We start from the raw sequence: 20796 nt of genomic DNA on the forward strand, positions 1-20796 counted from the left end.
ATAGATGGCATCATGAGGAAGGAAAATGATGTGGATATATTGAAGCAACATCTCAAGACATCAGTCAGGAAGTTAAAGCTTGGTCGCAAATGGGCAAATGGGCCAAAATTCACCCAACTTATTGTGGGAAGCTTGTGGAAGGCTACCCGAAATGTTTGACCCAAGTTAAACAATTTAAAGGCAATGCTACCAAATACTAATTGAGTGTATGTAAACTTCTGACCCACTGGGAATGTGATGAAAGAAATAAAAGCTGAAATAAATCATTCTCTCTACTATTATTCTGACATTTCACATTCTTAAAATAAAGTGGTGATCCTAACTGACCTAAGACAGGGAATTTTTACTAGGATTAAATGTCAGGAATTGTGAAAACGTAGTTTAAATGTATTTGGCTAAGGTGTATGTAAACTTCCGACTTCAACTGTACAGTGGGGGAAAAAAGTATTTAGTCAGCCACCAATTGTGCAAGTTCTCCCACTTAAAAAGATGAGAGAGGCCTGTAATTTTCATCATAGGTACACGTCAACTATGACAGACAAATTGAGAAAAATAAATCCAGTAAATCACATTGTAGGATTTTTTATGAATTTATTTGCAAATTATGGTGGAAAATAAGTATTTGGTCACCTACAAACAAGCAAGATTTCTGGCTCTCACAGACCTGTAACTTCTTCTTTAAGAGGCTCCTCTGTCCTCCACTCGTTACCTGTATTAATGGCACCTGTTTCAACTTGTTATCAGTATAAAAGACACCTGTCCACAACCTCAAACAGTCACACTCCAAACTCCACTATGGCCAAGACCAAAGAGCTGTCAAAGGACACCAGAAACAAAATTGTAGACCTGCACCAGGCTGGGAAGACTGAATCTGCAATAGGTAAGCAGCTTGGTTTGAAGAAATCAACTGTGGGAGCAATTATTAGGAAATGGAAGACATACAAGACCACTGATAATCTCCCTCGATCTGGGGCTCCACGCAAGATCTCACCCTGTGGGGTCAAAATGATCACAAGAACGGTGAGCAAAAATCCCCGAACCACACGTGGGGACCTAGTGAATGACCTGCAGAGAGCTGGGACCAAAGTAACAAAGCCTACCATCAGTAACACACTACGCCACCAGGGACTCAAATCCTGCAGTGCCAGACGTGTCCCCCCTGCTTAAGCCAGTACATGTCCAGGCCCGTCTGAAGTTTGCTAGAGTGCATTTGGATGATCCAGAAGAGGATTGGGAGAATGTCAGATGAAACCAAAATAGAACTTTTTGGTAAAAACTCAACTCGTCGTGTTTGGAGGACAAAGAATGCTGAGTTGCATCCAAAGAACACCATACCTACTGTGAAGCATGGGGGTGGAAACATCATGCTTTGGGGCTGTTTTTCTGCAAAGGGACCAGGACGACTGATCCGTGTAAAGAAAAGAATGAATGGGGCCATGTATCGTGAGATTTTGAGTGAAAACCTCCTTCCATCAGCAAGGGCATTGAAGATGAAACGTGGCTGGGTCTTTCAGCATGACAATGATCCCAAACACACTGCCCGGGCAACGAAGGAGTGGCTTCGTAAGAAGCATTTCAAGGTCCTGGAGTGGCCTAGCCAGTCTCCAGATCTCAACCCCATAGAAAATCTTTGGAGGGAGTTGAAAGTCCGTGTTGCCCAGCAACAGCCCCAAAACATCACTGCTCTAGAGGAGATCTGCATGGAGGAATGGGCCAAAATACCAGCAACAGTGTGTGAAAACCTTGTGAAGACTTACAGAAAACGTTTGACCTGTGTCATTGCCAACAAAGGGTATATAACAAAGTATTGAGAAACTTTTGTTATTGACCAAATACTTATTTTCCACCATAATTTGCAAATAAATTAATTACAAATCCTACAATGTGATTTTCTGGATTTTTTTGTCTCAATTTGTCTGTCATAGTTGACGTGTACCTATGATGAAAATTACAGGCCTCTCTCATCTTTTTAAGTGGGAGAACTTGCACAATTGGTGGCTGACTAAATACTTTTTTTCCCCACTGTACCTACATCTCCTGATTACAAACCAAGTAGTTTTACTTATGTCTTCATGCTCTCTTGAGAACCTTGATGATCTCGAAAGGGAGTCAGTCAGCAGAGGTGAGCTCTGAAGTTGAGCCAGTCCAGAACAGGAGGTTGGTGGCACCTTATTGGGGAGAACAGCCTTCTGGTAATGACTGGAGCAGAGTACGTGGAATGGTATCAAATACATTGAACACATGGTTTCCATGTGTTTGATGCCATTCCATTTGCGCTGTTCCGGCCATTATTATGAGCATTCCTCCCCTCAGCAGCCTCCTGTGCAGTCCAGGATGTAGTGGGCCTACCTGCGGCGACAGTCTTCAAACGTTTGCCCTGAGAATCCTACCAGAGATGATTTTGGATCAGTAGGAGTGAGATTTTTGGAAAGAGTGGATTCCTGTTTTTTGGCCGACCCATATGTTGTGTCAAGCTGGGTTAAGGACAAACTGGGAATGGTTACATCTGTGAAAGTTTCGAGAAGTGGAATTGTTTAGATTTTGTGTGTATCCGCCTACCAGAGGAAGCGGGAGCTTCTACCCATGCGGTTTGGGCTCAACCTGTGGTTTGCTTTGCTCTCCGGAGCAGGGCGCTGCTAAAAGGGGTGATCAATGGGGTAGCATTGAGTGTAGAGGTCAATCAAATTGAAAGGAATATTTCCTATGTTTGTGACGCCCGCCGTTTGGTGAGACGTAGACCCAGTGGCAATGGCGAGACTGAGAATACCCTGTCCGTCTTGTTGAGCTTTGACACAGAGCTTCTACCTGATAAGGTCAGGCTAGGTTATAATTGCATTCTGTGAGGGCCTATGTTCCGAACCCGCTTCGGTGCTTTAGGTGCCAAGGATTCAGACATGTTGCAGCAGTGTGTAGAAGGGAGATCCCAAGATGTGAGAAATGTGCAGGAGGGCATAGTCAGAAGGAGTGTACAGTTGGGATAGAGAAAGCACTATGGGTCAACTGTGTGGGTGCCCATTCAGCTGGGGATCCGAAGTGCCCTGTGAGAGACAGGTTGAGATTGCCAGAGTTTGAGTGGGGCAGAACGTTTCCTATGCTGAGGCAGTGAAGAGAGTAGAGGATAGCCCAAGGGTGAGTGAGTTGACTGGGAGGTCCCCAGTGAGTAAGCCTGAAGAGAGAGAGCCAGAGAGGAAGAGGTTTTTAGTATGGTTGGATTTCTTGTGTTTATAGCCATGGTGATCAACTGCACTGCACTGATGGAGCGGAAATCACAGAAGATAGATGTGGTAGTTGCAGCAGCAGAGAAATATTTGGGTGTGAGAGATTTTAGTGCCGAAGAGCTACAGGAAGTTTTGAGAGGGGTTCCATCCTCCCAGGCCGATGGCCTGGTGTAGGATAATTTAGGTTCAAAGTAGTGGGATGGGGTGGTGGATTTTTTGGGATAGTGTATAGGTGCAGTGTTAGATGGTGGTGCAATTAAAGTTTTTCCCATTCTCCTTTTCCCTTTTTATTTTTTGTGACCAAAATGTGCAATTCGCACTCCAACCTGCGAAATGCAGCAATATGCAACTAATCTGCCGGAAAGCCACATGAAGAAGAAAGCCACACGAAGAAGAAAATAGATTGTCCAGTGTTCTGGAACAGAATTTTAATAAAGTTTTTTTTTTTTTTTTAAATATATATCCCGTGGAATTGTGGGATAGCAATGGCGGCTTCTGTCTTTGTAAACAAAAAACGCATAATTTACAAAAGATAATAGCTATTTCGTAATGGTTTGAATCATCTCAAGTGGGTGGCACAGTTTTCGTACTTACATGAATGGTATTTTCCCAGTAACTCGGGTTGTTAATGTTATTGAAGATATTTTTTTTAGTTACAATAAATACATGTGGCAGGTTTAGCTAGTTCGCAAAAAAAAATACTAGCTAGCTAGTGTCAGCGTCTTGATAGACTCACCACCTATTGTTAAAGGTAAGCAAGCCCGTGTTTTATTGAATGGGATTTTACAACTGTAATATCGGATGTACAGTCGTAGCTATTAGTTTAATTTCCTTTTTGTAACGTAATAGCTAGCTCGCTAGTTAATTCATTGGCTGAGCGATATCCTGTTAGCTAGCTAGGTAACGTTAGCTACTTTAAAAATGTTTTTTTGAAGTCACGTCTGTCACTAAGTCATAATAGTTTCTGCTGGTCGTTCATTGGCGTTAGATGTATATGTAGCTAGTGTAGCGACAGTACTGACTAAATAGCTGCGTAGGTAGCTAGCTACTGTAGCAATCTAAAATACATCCCGTGAATTATTCGGGCGCGATTTTACACTTTTGATCGATTAGTTGAATGTAATAATCTCTCAAGTCGTTCAAATGTCCGTATGCAAAGTGCCTTTGATTAAGTGTTTCGTTCTAAATTATCTGACACATCCCTAACGTTACAGAATTAGTAGTTGGCTAATCTCCCAAAAAATGTGGTATCCAATCCAGACAGTTGTTTGAGAGAGACCATGGAGGATGATGCGTCACTGCACCGACTGGAGGGCAGTGACCCCACTGCGCAGGTCGGCGGGCTGATTGTGAAGAACAAGAGTGCAGCAGTAGAGCCTCATGTCTTTCGTGCACCCACTCCACGCACCTCTCTCCTGGGCCTGGATCTGCTGGCAGCTCAAAAGAGAAAGGAGCGTGAGGGCAAGGAGCAGGCTGAAGCTGACAGTGATGACAGGAATAACAAGAAATCCAAGGTGTCCTGCTACATGGACTGGGAGGAAGGGAAAGGTGATTCTGGGTCTGATGAAGAAGACAAAGACGAGGAGGACCAAGGTGGTAAAAAAGAGAGGTATGTTGTTTTGAAGTGATTTGGTTTGAGTTACTGTAGCTTCTTTTCTTACTAGCATAGAATACATACTCTCTCCCTATAAAGAGATCACATCTCAACTGATGTCATGCATGCAGTGTTGCATTACTGACACTTTATTCTATGTTTCATAAAGCAGCAGGAAGTACCGTGTGACTGGCTCAGAGACACCCTCTAACCCTGGAGGGGTCAGCGAAGAGTTCCGTCGCAAACACCAGCAGAGGGAGAAAGAACGGCGTGAGCATGGAATGTACGCCTCCTCCAAAGAGGACAAGAACAGAGAGAGGGAGAAGGACAGAGAGAGGATCAGAGATATGGACAGAGATCGACGGGGTGAAAGAGGTGAGCAAAACATTTCTACATCTGCATGCACAATGTTCATATTCTGGCAATAGCAATCGTTCCTATCTGTTGTGTGTCTGTGAATTTGTGACTGAAGTATTGGCTAACTGCTTTGATGGCAGATGAGCGGGAGCGCAGTCACATCCGCGGCGGCAGCAGCAGCAGCCGGTCAGAGCGTGGAGATCGCAGTGAGAGGAGTGAGCGCTCACAGAGAGAAGGCTGGTCCTCCGAACGCATCAGCCGGGGGAGTAAGAGAGAGGAGCCTCCAACGCCCCAGACACGCCCCAAAGGTCAGTAACCCTGCCACACCCCCTGACAGGCAGTTATTTAAGGTCCTTAGGTTATGCCTACAATACACTAACCACTCTCTCTCCCTCCATTCCGCAAACCCTTTGACTCAGATGGCACTCCCTCGCGCACCAGCTGGGATGAGGATGACAGCGGCTATGCCAGCTCACGCCGTTCCCACTGGGAATCTCCCTCTCCTGCCCCTTCACACAAGGATTCTGACAAGTCTGAACGTCCGGAGCGCAGCCCCCGCTCTGGACGGGAGAGCGAGAGGAAGGACAAGTAAGTAACTGCAGCTCAACACTCGTATGTTCATTTGACTGGGTTTTATAGCACTATCTAAAGACTCATTTTCAGTGGCTATTAGAAATGTGTTATGTTCAGCTTTTGAAATGAACTTTTCTTGTCTCTGTTCCCAGGTCAGTCAGAGGCCGGTATCCTGATGACACACCCCTTCCCACCCCATCATACAAGTACAACGAATGGGCCAATGACAGGAAGCACTTGGGCTCCACTCCTCGTCTGTCCCGTGGGAAAGGTAAGCCCCTCCTCCTTCCCCTCTCCCTCTTCCCCCAGTCACGTTTGAGCTCTTATTAATGCTCTGATAAGGCTTGCTGATGTTTGTGGATTGTGTCTCTGTGCCCCAGGTAAGAATGAAGGAGAGGATGGCATCGCCTTTGATAATGATGATGAGAAGCAGCAGTGGGAGGAGGACCAGAAGGTGAGTGGACATGTGGAGTCTTAGCAGTAACACAAATGAATAGCTTTCCCAACATTCATAAATGCACGTTTCTATGTATTGACTATTGCCCTGTGGTGTTACAGCAAGCGGACAGAGACTGGTACATGATGGACGAAGGCTATGACGAGTTCCACAACCCACTGACCTCCACCTCTGAGGATTATGTGAAGAAGAGAGAGCAGATCCTGCAGAAGCAGACACAGAAACGCATCTCTGCCCAGAGACGACAGATCAATGAGGTATGGCACTGTGTTCCTACTCTGTGACCACCTCCAGCCCTGGGTGTATGTAGCCCGTTTAGTTATAGTTTTGATCGTTAATACCATCCATGGATTTGAATTTTGTGTGTGTGACTGTATGTATAACGATGTGTGTTGTGTTCCTCCTGCCAGGATAATGAGCGCTGGGAGACTAACCGTATGCTGACCAGTGGAGTGGTCCAGAGGCTGGAGGTGGATGATGACTTTGAGGAGGACAACGCTGCCAAGGTCCACCTGCTGGTTCACAACCTGGTCCCTCCCTTCCTGGATGGGAGGATAGTCTTCACCAAGCAGGTAATACATCATTACAGCACGCTATTGGCCAATGAAATTACCAACACTCCCCTTCGTATTTATTTGGACAGGGAAGCTAAAACGTTTAATTTGGCTCTATACTCCAGCATTTTGAATTAGAGATGAAATGTTTTGTGAGGCGACACTAGGGCTGTGGAGAAACCAGTGTCGCGACAACACGAAGCAGACGACCATTTTTGGTCCTTTAAAAACCTGCTGTATGTAAAATATTTTGTGTACTATAGCTTGGAAAAAAAATACATGGGGGAGGTTAGCATTTTTTGGGGGGTATGATGTTTATGCCTCTAACTTTCTCACTCATCATTATTCACGATTCATTCATGATTGTCTGTAATCATGGTAGCATCCACATTAAAGTAGAAGTGTTCAGAAACATATTCTGTTCTTATTTACAATGAAAGTGACTCCAGAATGACACAATTTACCATTATTTTCTATTGGGCACAACATAAGCCAAAACACAACCAAAACAAACTGAAAATGCATCCAACAAGTTTGTAGGGTCAAAAGCTTAATTTAGTCACTGCTTGCTAGGAATATGGGACCAAATACTAAACTTTTGACAGAATTTAATGCAGTATAAGTGAATTTGTCCAAATACAGTGCCTTCAGAAAGTATTCACACCCATTGACTTTTTCCACATTTTGTTATATTACAGCTTGAATTTAAAAGTGATTAAATTGAGATTTTGTGTCACTGACCTACACACAATACCCCATAACATCAAAGTGGAAAGATGTTTTTGGACATGTTTACAAAATAATAAAAAATGAAAAGCTGAAATGTCTTGAGTCAATAAGTATTCAACCCCTTTGTTATGGCAAGCCTAAATAAGTTCAGGAGTAAAAATTTGCTTAATAAGTTGCGTGGACTCTGTGTGCAATAATAGTGTTCAACATGAATTTTTCTATGACTACCTCATCTCTGTACCTCACACATACAATTATCTGGGTAAGGTCCCTCAGTTGAGCAGTGAATTTCAAACACAGATTCAACCACAAGAACAGGGAGGTTTTCCAATGCCTCTCAAAGAAGGGCACCTATTGGTAGATGGGTTAAAATAAAAAACACACTGAATATGCCTTTGAGCATGGTGAAGCTATTAATTACACTTTGGATGGTGTATCAATATACCCAGTCACTACCAAGGTACAGGTGTCCTTCCTAACTCAGTTGCCGGAGAGGAAGGAAACCACTCAGGGATTTCACCATGAGGCCAATGGTAACTTTAAAACAGTTACAGAGTTTAATGGTAACTTTAAAAACAGTTACATAGTTTAATGGTTGTGATATGAGAACTGATGGATCAACAACATTGTAATTACTCCACAATACTAACCTAAATGACAGAGTGAAAAGAAGGAAGCCGGTATTATTCTGAAACATGCATCCTGTTTGCAATAAGGCACTAAAGTAAAACAGCAACAAATGTGGCAAAGAAATGTGTGGGGCAAATCCAACACAACACATCACTGAGTACCACTCTGCATCATGTTATGGGTGTACTTGTCATCGGCAAGGAATAGGGAGGTTTTTAGAATAAAAAGAAACGGAATAGAGTTAAGCACAGAAGTCATCCTAGAGGAAAACCTGGTTTAGTCTGCTTTCCACCAGACACTGGGAGACAAATTCACCTTTCAGCAGGACAATAACCTACAACACAAGGCCAAAAATACACTGGCGTTGCTTACCAAGACGCCATTGAATGTTCCTGAGTGGTACCTAGTTACAGTTGACTTAAATCGTCTTGAAGGCTTGGCAACAACCAACTTGACAGCACTTGAAGAATTAAAAAAAGAATGTGCAAATATTGCTAAACATTTTTTTCTTTGTCATTATGGGGTGTAGATGGGTGAGAAGAGAAAAAACAACGATTTAATCCATTTTAAATTCAGGCTGTAACACAACAAAATGTGGAATACTTTCTGAAGGCACTGTACTTAAGATGCCTTCAAATGAGGGGATTAGATACAAAAAGTGCTTTAATTTGTAAACGGTAAAACATATGTATGAAAATACCCTCAAATAAAAGGTGACGTTCTGTCGCCTCGTAGAAAACATTTGATCTCAAATCCAAAATGCTGAAGTATAGAGCCAAATATATATTTTTAGCTTCACTGTCCAAATACGTAGTGGAGTGTATGTACTTTTAAGTTCTAAGCCATGGGGTGAGAGCTGTTGCAGGCTTGTTGAGGGATTGTGAGAGTCTGCTGAAACGCATTTGGAGCTGGTTGAGTAATAACTAGTAGATTTACTATCAGAGTTGCTGTGTACTGAATGGGTACTGTTGCTGGTGTCTTTCTGTGCTGTAGCCGGAGCCTGTCATCCCTGTGAAAGACGCCACCTCCGACATGGCCATCATCTCCCGCAAGGGCAGCCAGCTGGTCCGCAAGCACCGTGAGCAGAAGGAACGCAAGAAGGTAGGCTGAGTGGAGGGAAGGCAATGTTTAAAACAGCTATACAGTAGTTGATGGTATGGTTACTGGCTGAATATCTGAGTGTCATTTTGATTGTTTCTCCAGGCTCAACAGAAACACTGGGAGCTGGCAGGCACCAAGCTGGGTGACATCATGGGCATCAAGAAGACAGAGGACGGGGATAGCTCTGGGGGCAAGCCAGTGGGTGAGGATGGCAAGGTGGACTACAGGTAACAAGCCCTTTACTAAAGGCTTATTTTGTGTCCATTTTGAATGTTTATTAAATATCAGTTTAGAAATGTGACAAGAACAACCTCAATAATTCCCTCTCTCCTCTCCCTCTTCCCTCCAGAACGGATCAGAAGTTTGCAGACCACATGAAAGATAAGAGTGAGGCCAGCAGTGAGTTTGCTAAGAAGAAGACCCTGTTGGAGCAGAGGCAGTATCTGCCCATCTTCGCTGTGAGGCAGCAACTGCTCAACATCATCAGGTAGCTACTCTACTGGACCCGGCCTGGCTGTCCTGGGACCACTTATCACCCCCAGCCTTACCCCAGATGCAGGCTTTCATTCAGGGTGTAGGATAAGACATGTATGGCAATGAAGGTGGGAATTGGGGGCTGTGAAGTCAGAATGTTCATATGTGATTTACCTTTGGTTAGAGAATGACCACATCACAGGTGACTTAGGTAATGTTAGACAGCATTTGTAAATCATTGACAAATATACACTTCCAGATCTGTTTTCGTGAGCCGTTATTCATGTTTCGTAAGGTTGAAAAGTCCCATCAGGGTTTTAATGTTAGTGGTTGTGATGGGATTCTCTCCAGGGACAACAGCATTGTGATCGTGGTGGGGGAGACGGGCAGTGGGAAGACCACCCAGCTGACCCAGTACCTTCACGAGGACGGCTACACCAGCTACGGCATGGTGGGCTGCACCCAGCCCCGCAGAGTGGCAGCCATGAGCGTGGCCAAGAGAGTCAGCGAGGAGCTGGGCAGCAGCCTGGGAGAGGAGGTGAGCATTCAGCTGGCTTATGGAGGAGCCACTAGGCAAACATTAACTAGATCTGAGAAAAACTGATCTATGAATCAGTCAAAGCAGTGGATAACCACTCTTATCAGTTAACCCAGTGTAACAAACCTGGCAAGAGTTTATGAACTGCAATTAACTTGTTTATAGAGGAACGGAAGTACTCCAGAATGGAATAAGTGTTATCAATGTTCACTGTGTATAGAGGTCATCTGTCAACTGATGTTGACTCATGGTGCTGTCTTGGTTTTCTCCTTATGGAGTTGATGCTTGTATTCATATGTGTGCAACACAACACCTCCATCTAGTGGTGACTCAGATTGTACACCGCTTCCATTCTACAACTTGTAATGGAACTCTCCTCGCCAGCTTGTTTCTTTGGTTGACCCGTAGCACTGTAGTTTGAAGGCCGTAATTCATACGTGGAATGTAAATATATGTAGTTCACTACTAAACCGTTCAGTTTTTGGTTTGCAGGTGGGTTATGCGATCCGTTTTGAGGACTGTACGTCGGAGAAGACTGTGATAAAGTACATGACAGATGGGATCCTGCTGAGAGAGTCTCTCAGGGAGTCAGATCTGGACCACTACAGTGCTGTCATCATGGACGAGGCCCACGAACGCTCCCTCAACACAGACGTGCTGTTCGGCCTGCTACGAGAGGTCAGGGAGACACTTTGTATTTTAAAAGTATTTAGTATGTTTATTGGATAGAGGTGAGAGGTAGGAGAGAGAGAGTGCTGAAAGAGCAGTGGGCTGGATTCAAACTCATACTGGCAGTGACACATGTGCTCCAGGGGCAGTGGCTTAGACTGCTAGACCACAGGGAGACACTTTTACAACTCACTGGATGTTATTCAATTGTGATTATTATTATGCATGCATATTTTTGGGTTATCTTGTTGTAAGCAGTAGTAGAACTTTCTCTCTCTCACCTTTTCTTCCAGGTTGTATCGAGGCGTTCTGACCTCAAGCTGATAGTCACCTCAGCCACCATGGACTCTGACAAATTTGCTGCATTTTTCGGCAACGTTCCCATATTCCACATTCCAGGAAGAACTTTCCCTGTAGATATCTTATTCAGCAAGGTATTGTGTCCAACTTTCCATTCATATTTTCAACATAAGGATCATTTGTATATTGACTTGCACTCTGACTAGACCGGCCACATTTCGTGCTGAGCGTTGCGTAATACATTTACACATGCATGTTTTTCAATCATTTCAGACGCTCGATGTGCTGCAAGTCCCACCTCTCATCTCCTTATTGGTTTTCACAAATATACAAACCCACGTGGGTGCTTGAAAAACGAACAAGGAGAGATTTAATCAAAGATAACAAAAAACTAACTTGGTTTAACTTTTATCGGTGGATTAATCGTCAGAGTAGAGAAACACACATTTTGTCAAATCTACAAAGAACCAGCTAAAAAGAGGACTGTTTTGCATGTCAGGTAAAATAACAACCCGATGTTCATCTCCCTGGACAAACTGCTAGCAACAGCTATCTAGCTAAATGTCCATGAATGTGTCATGTGTTATGACCTTTCCTGAAATTAATAGAATTGATTCACAGTTGGTTTTGGTATTTTAACCTGCGTGTCACGATCGCGTCTGGTGGGGATAGACAGAATGATCATGCTCACAATGGCGAACGCACCCGCGGGGCCGGTTTGGTCATGGCTTAAGACTACTGTTATTTGTACCAAGGTAGTGTGTAGTTGTTGTGTATTCTAACAGTGTTATCTGTGTGTAGACTCCCCAGGAAGACTATGTGGAGGCAGCAGTGAAGCAGGCCCTACAGATCCACCTCAGTGGTATGGGGGGAGACATCCTCATCTTCATGCCTGGCCAGGAGGACATCGAGGTGACGTCAGACCAGATCGTGGAGCGTCTGGAGGACCTGGAGAGTGCCCCTCCTCTGACTGTACTGCCCATCTACTCCCAGCTGCCCTCTGACCTCCAGGCCAAGATCTTCCAGAAGGTAACCAATCACACCCATTTACTCTTGTTATGCTAACATGTACAGGCGGAACTCTTAATATACTGCAGTATCCTTTGTACACAAGCATACTTGCAATTAGGGAGTTGGAATGCATATACCTAATACTAAAAGGAACACTTCGTCCTGATGTCTTTGTTTTGTTTTCTGGCTGCCAGGCTCCAGATGGTGTGAGGAAGTGCATCGTTGCCACCAACATCGCCGAGACTTCCCTGACTGTGGATGGTATCATGTTTGTTGTGGATGCTGGATACTGCAAACTCAAGGTACCCTGTCGCCCTCACGATCTTCCCCAGACTATCAAATGAAAGAAGACCAGCCATGTTAGGACAGTATTTCTCTGTGTTGTGTTTGTTGCTGATGTGTTCTCTTTGACAGGTGTTCAACCCTCGCATTGGCATGGATGCCCTGCAGGTGTACCCCATCAGCCAGGCTAACGCCAACCAGCGTGCGGGCAGAGCAGGACGTACAGGGCCAGGCCAGTGCTACAGGTAAGTCACTGTCTACACACACACAAGCTCACACTTACTCACATTCACGCAGTCTCGCACTCCAAATGTACAGTCCTCCCACCTTTCTCAGTTTCCAGAGGGCTGCCTTAGTCCTCCAGTGGTGCTAGAGAAGTATGGAGCCATAATGATGGTGTAATGAAAGGCAGTTATTTGAAGGTGTCACCTTGGTGTGATGTCCGAGTGTTCCAGTCAGGGCTAGCAGGAAGGGAGTATTCACATGGCTGACACTGGTCTATGTCAAGAGTGTCCTGTCTTCTAGAACTATACTTTTTGTTCCTCTCTGATTGTCTTCAGTACTCCTCTACATCAGACTGCAGCAGTCTGGAACTAAACCTTAGATCAGCCATATCTTCCCTCTTTCATGTTTTTCTGGGCCTAGATACAGGAATAAACAGGCTGAATTACACAATTCTCCTCACTCTGCTATCTCATTCCAACCGCTCCTCTCCACCAAAAAGGTAGAAAAGCAGCTAACAACATTAGCATCCTTTTGTATGGTGAGCCGTGCTGAAACGGGTGTGTATCTGAAGTGTTGTTGTTGTGTGTAATGCCGCCGCCGGTGTTTCGTCCTCTGGCTGATGCACATCAGAGCTCCCCTCAGATGGGCCGTCCAGGCCTCTGATCTGCAAGGAGGCCGGGCTGCTTTCAAAACCATCAGAGGCTGGGTGGAAGAGAGGGAGGGAGAATCCTAATCTCCACAGGATTTCATGCAGTTTAACTCTGTTTACAGCAGGGAAAATGTGACACAAAAGCCCCTTCTCTCTGAGATTTCACATGACCTTTCTCCTATCTCTCATACTTCCCCAAGTTGAGGGAGATGGTGACACACACACACCACGTGATTGTTTTGCCTTGAAAAATGAGCTGGGATGCTTCTAAAAGCCCTCTACCAAGATTACCCCCCTCCCCTCACACACACAGATGTGAAGAATCAATTTGGGAGTGGAGCTTTAGAATGAGTGGGGCCTAGGCGTTTGGAGGGGTGGGAGGTGACGTGCTGGGTGACTCGACTTGTGTGGAGAATCTGCTACTCAAAGCACCTCTTAGCTGTGACTACACCAAGCACCAAACACATTCTCACAACCTGCCGTAAACCCACACACAGATCATTCCCTCATAATGCACAGATTTCAGAGGGATTAGCCACTAACTGAAATGGTTGAGAGATGCTTTGTTAGGCCAGGCCTATCAGTCTGAAGCAGCAATGGGAGCTGCTCTAAATAGTTTGGATAGTAAATGCCTCATAAGTAGCTTGGTTAAATGTTTATAATGTGCAGTAGGCCTGTCTCTTTGCCCTTCTCTAAACATCAGTTGGGGAGCGTTCAGCTTTCATGGAACGGAGGCTGCTCAATCACGGTGCCATTGTTACAGGTTTAGAGCACTGTGTGAAATCATATCAGTGCCATGCAGAGCGGGTTTAACCAGGTGGTGAAGGCAGCATCTCCAGACCTGTCACTCTATGTTCGTTTAGAAAAATGTGTCTGCTAGATTATTCAATAAGCTCCCCCCTCTCATTGTCAGTCCATCTCTCCCTCTCTCTGTCCATCCAGGCTTTACACCCAGAGCGCCTTCAAGAATGAGATGTTGACCACCACCATTCCAGAGATCCAGCGGACCAACCTGGCCAACGTGGTGCTGCTGCTTAAGTCCCTGGGGGTCCAGGATCTGCTGCTCTTCCACTTCATGGACCCCCCGCCTGAGGACAACATGCTCAACTCCATGTACCAGCTCTGGATCCTGGGGGCCCTGGACAACACAGGTGGGTCTCTGCCCTGGCCTGGCCTGGACCACATCAGTCAAGATTAGGCCTCCAAATGTATAAATTGATCTCAGAAAACAAGGTTAAAATAGGGTGGAATAAGTATGTGTTCCCCACCAGCAATACAGCCAACAGATTTAACAATAACTACTTCATGTGCTGCGAGGAGAGACTTGGATGATGAAACTAGGCAATAGGTTGCTGTAATAGTATGTACATGCACTGCACCCTGTAAAGTACAGAGCTAGGTAGCACTGTGATGTAGGTAGTGGAGTAATTGCATAGTGCTTTATCCTCTGTTAGATTTGACTGGCTGACTCTCATCTCTGTCTCATCTGAGCCAGATCTCTGGGGATTAGGGGATTTGGTGTCTCTGGAGGACTTTTGACGTTTGCCTGTGTGGTGTGTTAACAGCAGATTATCTCTGATTAAGGTTTACCTGGCCAACACAGCCTGTTCTGCCTCTGCACTTTCCCTCTAAGCTCCTTATAGTCAGTCATGTAATCATTTAAATCAGAGCTGGCAAAGTTTGATTTCAATATTTTTTTTACAACCATCCTCCACTGGCGGATGTCACCTGTATTGTGTTCCCCCTCTCCTCTGTCTGTAGACAGGAAGTGCGTAAATGATTTGTGTTCCCCTCAGGTGCCCTGACGCCCACTGGGAGGCTGATGGTGGAGTTCCCTCTGGACCCGGCTCTGTCTAAGATGCTGATCGTATCATGTGACATGGGCTGCAGTGCTGACATCCTCATCATCGTTTCCATGCTGTCTGTACCGGCCATCTTCTACAGGCCTAAGGTAGATGTCATTGAGATCGCCAACCAATTCATGTCTTAATATGTTGCTAATGTCTGTTTATGTTTCTGTTAAGAATTATTCACATTACACACTGGACAGTTGTGTGACCCCTGTATTTCCCCTGTGTCCCGACCTTTCCAGGGTCGCGAGGAGGAGAGTGACCAGGTGAGGGAGAAGTTCTCGGTCCCAGAGAGTGACCATCTGACCTACCTGAATGTCTACCTACAGTGGAAGAACAACAACTACTCCAGCATCTGGTGCAACGAACACTTCATCCACACCAAGGCCATGCGCAAGGTCAGTCAACGCCCCTCTCCTTTACCCTCTTTGACCAGTCTCCCTGTCTTAGGATCGAAATGCACTTGATTACCACTTTACATCAAAATATTCACACACTGAGCAATGTGTATTGAATAAATGTCCTCTTGTGTTAGTTCTCCGGTAGCTAACGTGTCTCTGTGTGTGGGTGTTTTAGGTGCGTGAGGTGCGCTCCCAGCTCAAAGACATCATGGTGCAGCAGAGGATGAACCTGGTGTCCTGTGGCTCAGACTGGGACATCATCAGGAAGTGTATCTGTGCTGCCTACTTCCACCAGGCAGCCAAGCTGAAGGGAATAGGGGAGTATGTCAACGTGAGGACAGGCATGCCCTGCCACCTCCACCCCACCAGCTCTCTGTTTGGCATGGGCTACACCCCCGACTACATCACCTACCACGAGCTGGTCATGACCACCAAGGTAAGAGACCCAACCTCCACACAGCTATACATATACCCACATACTGCTAACCTATGATCTGTACTGTTCAGAGCTGAAGATGTTCTACCAGAAAGAGCTGTCATATATATATATATATATATATATATATATATATATTATTCTTCTAGCTCTGTTACTGTGTTATAATGTGTAGTAACCTGTGTCCCTACTGTAGGAGTACATGCAGTGTGTGACTGCGGTGGATGGGGAGTGGCTGGCTGAGCTGGGGCCCATGTTCTACAGCGTCAAACAGGCAGGGAAGAGCAGGATGGTAAGCTCTTGTTACTCAACCCCTTACTACCTCCCTCCTAACGTCTCAGGGATTATTCCTCCTCCCTCTGTCCCTTTCTCTCCTCTCACCCCTCTCTTCCTCTCTCTCTCTCTGTGCAGGAGAACCGGCGGCGGGCCAAGGAGGAGATCACTAACATGGAGGAGGAGATGTCTCTGGCGGAGCAGCAACTGAGGAGCAGGAGAGAGGATCAGGACAGGAAGAGTAACGTGGGCAGCGTCAGGTATACACTCATCTACCTTCATCTATTCTTCACAGAGAGGTTTCACTCTGACAATAGTCCCAGTTGGTGTTAAATAGAGTGTCGGGGCCCCGCCCACCTGTGGGGAAAATAACCTGTGGTTACCTTGGTTACCCAATTGGCTAACAGCAAAACCTTGACCTTTTTCAAACGCAATTTTCTTGTTGTCTGCTTGTTTTAGTCAATTACAAAACTAAATTTAAGAAAAGTACATGTCTAAAGATTACTTTTCAACATTGCCTGCTCCCATGCGTTCTCGCTACTTAGAAAAAGTTAATATTGAATATTGAACTTTTCATGACAGCGCTAACGTTAGCCACATGAGTGCTAGCTAGCTACCAACCAGAACATTAAGCTAGCCAAGACCAACAACACACTATAAAGCTACAAGTAGTGAGGGGAGTTACAAACGGACTGTACTAAACGAGTTACCTGTGATTTACATTTTATCCACACACATAGCTACGTGGAGCCTACTTGGACACCGTGTCCCTACATTTCCCACTCTCCAATGCCGAATAGTTTGAAGGCACAGGGCTCTTCTCGCAGGCTCTATTTCCCTATGTGGGAGCATTGCGAACCGTAGGTCGGGATTTTTGATCTGGTTATATGAACATTGAACAATACAGCAAACTACAAAGTTTGCTCTTTTACAATGGGGGTAAATGGGAAAGAATGTTTGTTTTCCAGAATGGGCCCCTTCCGAGTCGTAGAAGCTGATTAATTTAGCTGCTTCTCTACCCATCTCTCCCTAAACCTCTCCGACTCTCCTTCTCTCTTATTCTCTCTGTCTTTTCTACCTCTCTCACTTTCCATGATGAGCTTTTCTTACCTCCAGTCCCTCCAGATGAGACAAAAATAAATAATATTGACTCCTGGCTGACCCCCATTACTGCTGCAATTTAAATGGTGCCACAGCAGAGGGGAGAAAGGAGCCAGCGTTCATTTTCAAATTAGAAAGGACATTTTTTTATTTCGCACCCGTTCCACAAGGCTCACAAAAGAGATGGGTTTGGGAGGAAAAAAATAACACTTTTATTGTTAATTAATCAGCAGGTTTATTGCTATATCAGCGTCTTTGTGAATCTGTCAGTCTCCAAAATAATCACATTAAAACGCGGAGGATTAAGAATTAGATTAGAGAGCGAGCACCTCAGAAGTATGATAATGAACATGGCCTTCTCTCGTGGGCTCTCAGCTGCTTTTGTCCGCCTGCCTGTGAAAACAAGCATCCCTTCACCGTGCTGAGGGGCCCCCATGAAACACTTTTACTAGACGTTTTGTTCCGAGGGATGAAGGGAAGTACTGGGTTATGGCCTGATGGCTGCTGCTGGTGTGTGTGAGGACTGAGGAGAGAATGCTGGGTAGTGTCAGGGTGTCGCGCTGCTGTAATGAAAGATTATAGATTTTGCTTGTCCCTCTCTACCAGCCTGTCCCTCTCTACCTGCCTGTCCCTCTCTACCTGCCTGTCCCTCTCTACCTGCCTGTCCCTCTCTACCTGCCTGTCCCTCTCTACCTGCCTGTCCCTCTCTACCTGCCTGTCCCTCTCTACCAGCCTGTCCCTCTCTACCTGCCTGTCCCTCTCTACCAGCCTGTCCCTCTCTACCTGCCTGTCCCTCTCTACCTGCCTGTCCCCCTCTACTAGCCTACTACTATTTCACTGAGTCAAATACTCTGACAATGAACATAGAAACAACCATTATGTTTTGGCATGGCAAGTGTTTTCTTATTCTCTTCTGTCATTGCCAATTGTTTATTATTTTGTCTCGATAGGGCTGTGAAAATCTGCACCCCGGGAAGGAAGGAGGAGGCACCCATGACCCCAAAGCGCACCCCAGCTCGTTTTGGGCTCTAGATCTCCTCTGTTAAGACTTAAACACTTGAACTCACCACTAAATATCACCTGTATATGTACCATACCATCACTGGATGAGCCTTGCTGAGAGGGCTTGGAACACTGTCCCCTCCTATTGTCCGGAACCAGCCGCAGTTCAGACAGAGGCCAGCAGAGGTAGAACTTGTATAAGGCATGAGGCTCCCACAACAGACCTTTTCCGTCAGCAAATCCACATAGCATCCCTCCATTTTTACGTGCAGAGAGATATACGGTCGTTAGAATGCAGTATTTTCTATTTCTGTGATAGTAAAAAAAAAAATACACAATGATGGAACATCATTGAAAATGTATCGTCTTTAAAGGGTATTTGATATACCTTGAAAATCTGTCTAAGCCTTTATCATAATCCTTCACTGGCTACAGTGTCCAAGCAGGAAATGTTTAGTTGTTCCATCTCCTACTCTACCCTACAAGGGGCTGTTTTCTTGATGGTAGTCTCCCCCGATCAATATAAACTGTGTTCAATAGGGCTGGGAATTGCCAGGGACCTCACGACACGATATTAGCATGATACTTTGGTGCCAATACGAAATGTATTGCGATTCTCACGATTCTACATGTATTGCGATTCGATACTGTGATTTTATTGCGAGTCGATGTTCCAAACATATTGCTCACCATATATCTGCTGCAGAGGGACAAGCGAGAGCCATGAGATCAGTCAGGCAAATAAAAGTGCTGAATACAAATACCCTATTCAGGCTCCCTATTTAAGAAGATGGAGAACAAGCTATGAAGGAAAATATTGATGTTTTGGTGCAGGTACAGCCAACTAGCGCAAAAATATTGCGATATTGTCAAAATGATAAAATATATCGTCAAATAATATCCCGATAAGTAACTGTATAGATCCCCCCCCCCCATCAGTAGTGTTCAAGTAGTGCTGCATTGTGCTGTCAGAATCATAAGTGGACGGATGGTTCAAACTAGCCTGATCCCATAGTGTGTTCATTGGGCTAAATGTCATTCAGTGTGAGTAGAGAGAGGAGGTAGAAGTAGGACTGTGTCATGTGTCCATGAATTCTGACTGAAATGTTTTATTATTTTTCAATTTCATCATGTCCCTCTCAAATCTCCTTCAAGAGATCATTTTCACATTGTACAACTGGCTGACCTCTATCATTTGTATGTCGTGTGTAGCAAATGGCCTGTGCCATGGTGAAGTACCCCTTCACTGACTGAAGCATTATCCAAACTGTGCTTGTGGCATGAGTGTCTCAGACCTTATATCTGTAGCTACCTTAACACGTACCCTTCATGCAAACTGTTTGGAGGACAAGCTTTAGCAATTGAGCTTTTCCTAACCCCATTAGCCCTCTAGAGCACTGTAATATTCCTCAGCTTCTCTCCGTATACATATGAATGTCAGAACCTGGATGAAACTCATGACGGCCTCAGCCTCTCATGGTCCTTGTGTTGAAAATGCCCACCAATTCTATCTTGAGATTCCCCTCTCCAAGTCAAGTGGGTGAATGATCCCAGAAATGTATTTTACAGGGGCCATGGTTGGAGTTGATATGTGTGTATGTGTGTGTGAGTAACTGTGGCACGTCTCTTCGATCAGGGTTTCCCAAACTCGGTCCTGGGCCCCCCCGGGTGCACATTTTGGTTATTTCCCTAGCACAACACAGCTGATTCAAATAATCTAATCTTAATGATTAGTTGGTTATTTTAATTAGCTGTGTAGTGCTAGGGCAAAAACCAAAACGTGCACACGAGGGGGGCCCCAGGACCGAGTTTGGGAAACCCTGTCTTACCTGTCTCTTTACCAGACTGATATGTCCTGCACATGAGACAGTAGTCAGGTTTAGCAAGGTGGTTCAGCAAGTGCCAAGCGTTGGACTTGATTCTGAAGTCATTTGTGTACTAGATTGACTTTGTATAGTTTTGTACAGACCATTATCTTGTCTTGTTGGTGGTCAGTGATTCTGTTTTGTGATGTGAAATTAGGCTCTGGTAACACCAGCCCATGGCTTGCGAATATAATTTTTAACTTGACTACTTTTGGGAACTGAAAATAAATTGTCTTATTTTTTACTCTGTTGGTTTATGTGTCCTTGATTCCTTCACCACAGGTAAAACACAGTATTTGAGCACTTAGGGCTCGACTCAATCGATATTGCGGAAGTTCTGTGGTATAGCACAATTTAAATGTAAAGGTAATTTCTGATTGAGCCGACATGCAGCGTTTACCGTGAATGCAGTCTCCGCAAACGCCTTTAAGGGCTGGATTCAATCTGTAGCGCTGAAGATCAGCATTATGGCGTGATTTGAAATGTAAAGGCAATGTATCCGCAGAG

General features: G+C 45.0%; 1 protein-coding gene across 3 annotated transcripts; it reads left to right on the forward strand.

The window, feature by feature from the left end:
- Positions 1-3703: 3703 nt before the first annotated feature.
- Positions 3704-20110, forward strand: LOC311111701 (pre-mRNA-splicing factor ATP-dependent RNA helicase PRP16-like). 3 transcript variants are annotated; one of them, XM_084154499.1, is made up of 25 exons: positions 3704-3786; positions 4479-4827; positions 4982-5187; positions 5310-5477; positions 5589-5757; positions 5895-6013; positions 6123-6196; positions 6301-6456; positions 6610-6771; positions 9106-9213; positions 9316-9440; positions 9563-9700; positions 10039-10225; positions 10718-10903; positions 11188-11328; positions 11996-12223; positions 12400-12507; positions 12620-12732; positions 14304-14512; positions 15158-15312; positions 15454-15609; positions 15788-16048; positions 16245-16340; positions 16460-16581; positions 18373-20110. In XM_084154499.1, exons 2-25 carry the CDS (start codon positions 4499-4501, stop codon positions 18452-18454), a joined length of 3798 nt encoding a protein of 1265 aa, XP_084010625.1. In that variant the 5' UTR covers positions 3704-3786; positions 4479-4498; the 3' UTR covers positions 18455-20110. The 3 variants fall into 3 exon arrangements, with proteins under 3 accessions (XP_084010625.1, XP_084010624.1, XP_084010626.1); XM_084154498.1 differs by having other exon boundaries at positions 3712-3969; XM_084154500.1 differs by having other exon boundaries at positions 3712-3969; positions 4985-5187.
- Positions 20111-20796: the final 686 nt, after the last annotated feature.

This window comes from Coregonus lavaretus (genome assembly GCF_964263955.1).
Source record: "Coregonus lavaretus genome assembly, chromosome: 37".
Lineage (NCBI taxonomy): Eukaryota > Metazoa > Chordata > Actinopteri > Salmoniformes > Salmonidae > Coregonus > Coregonus lavaretus.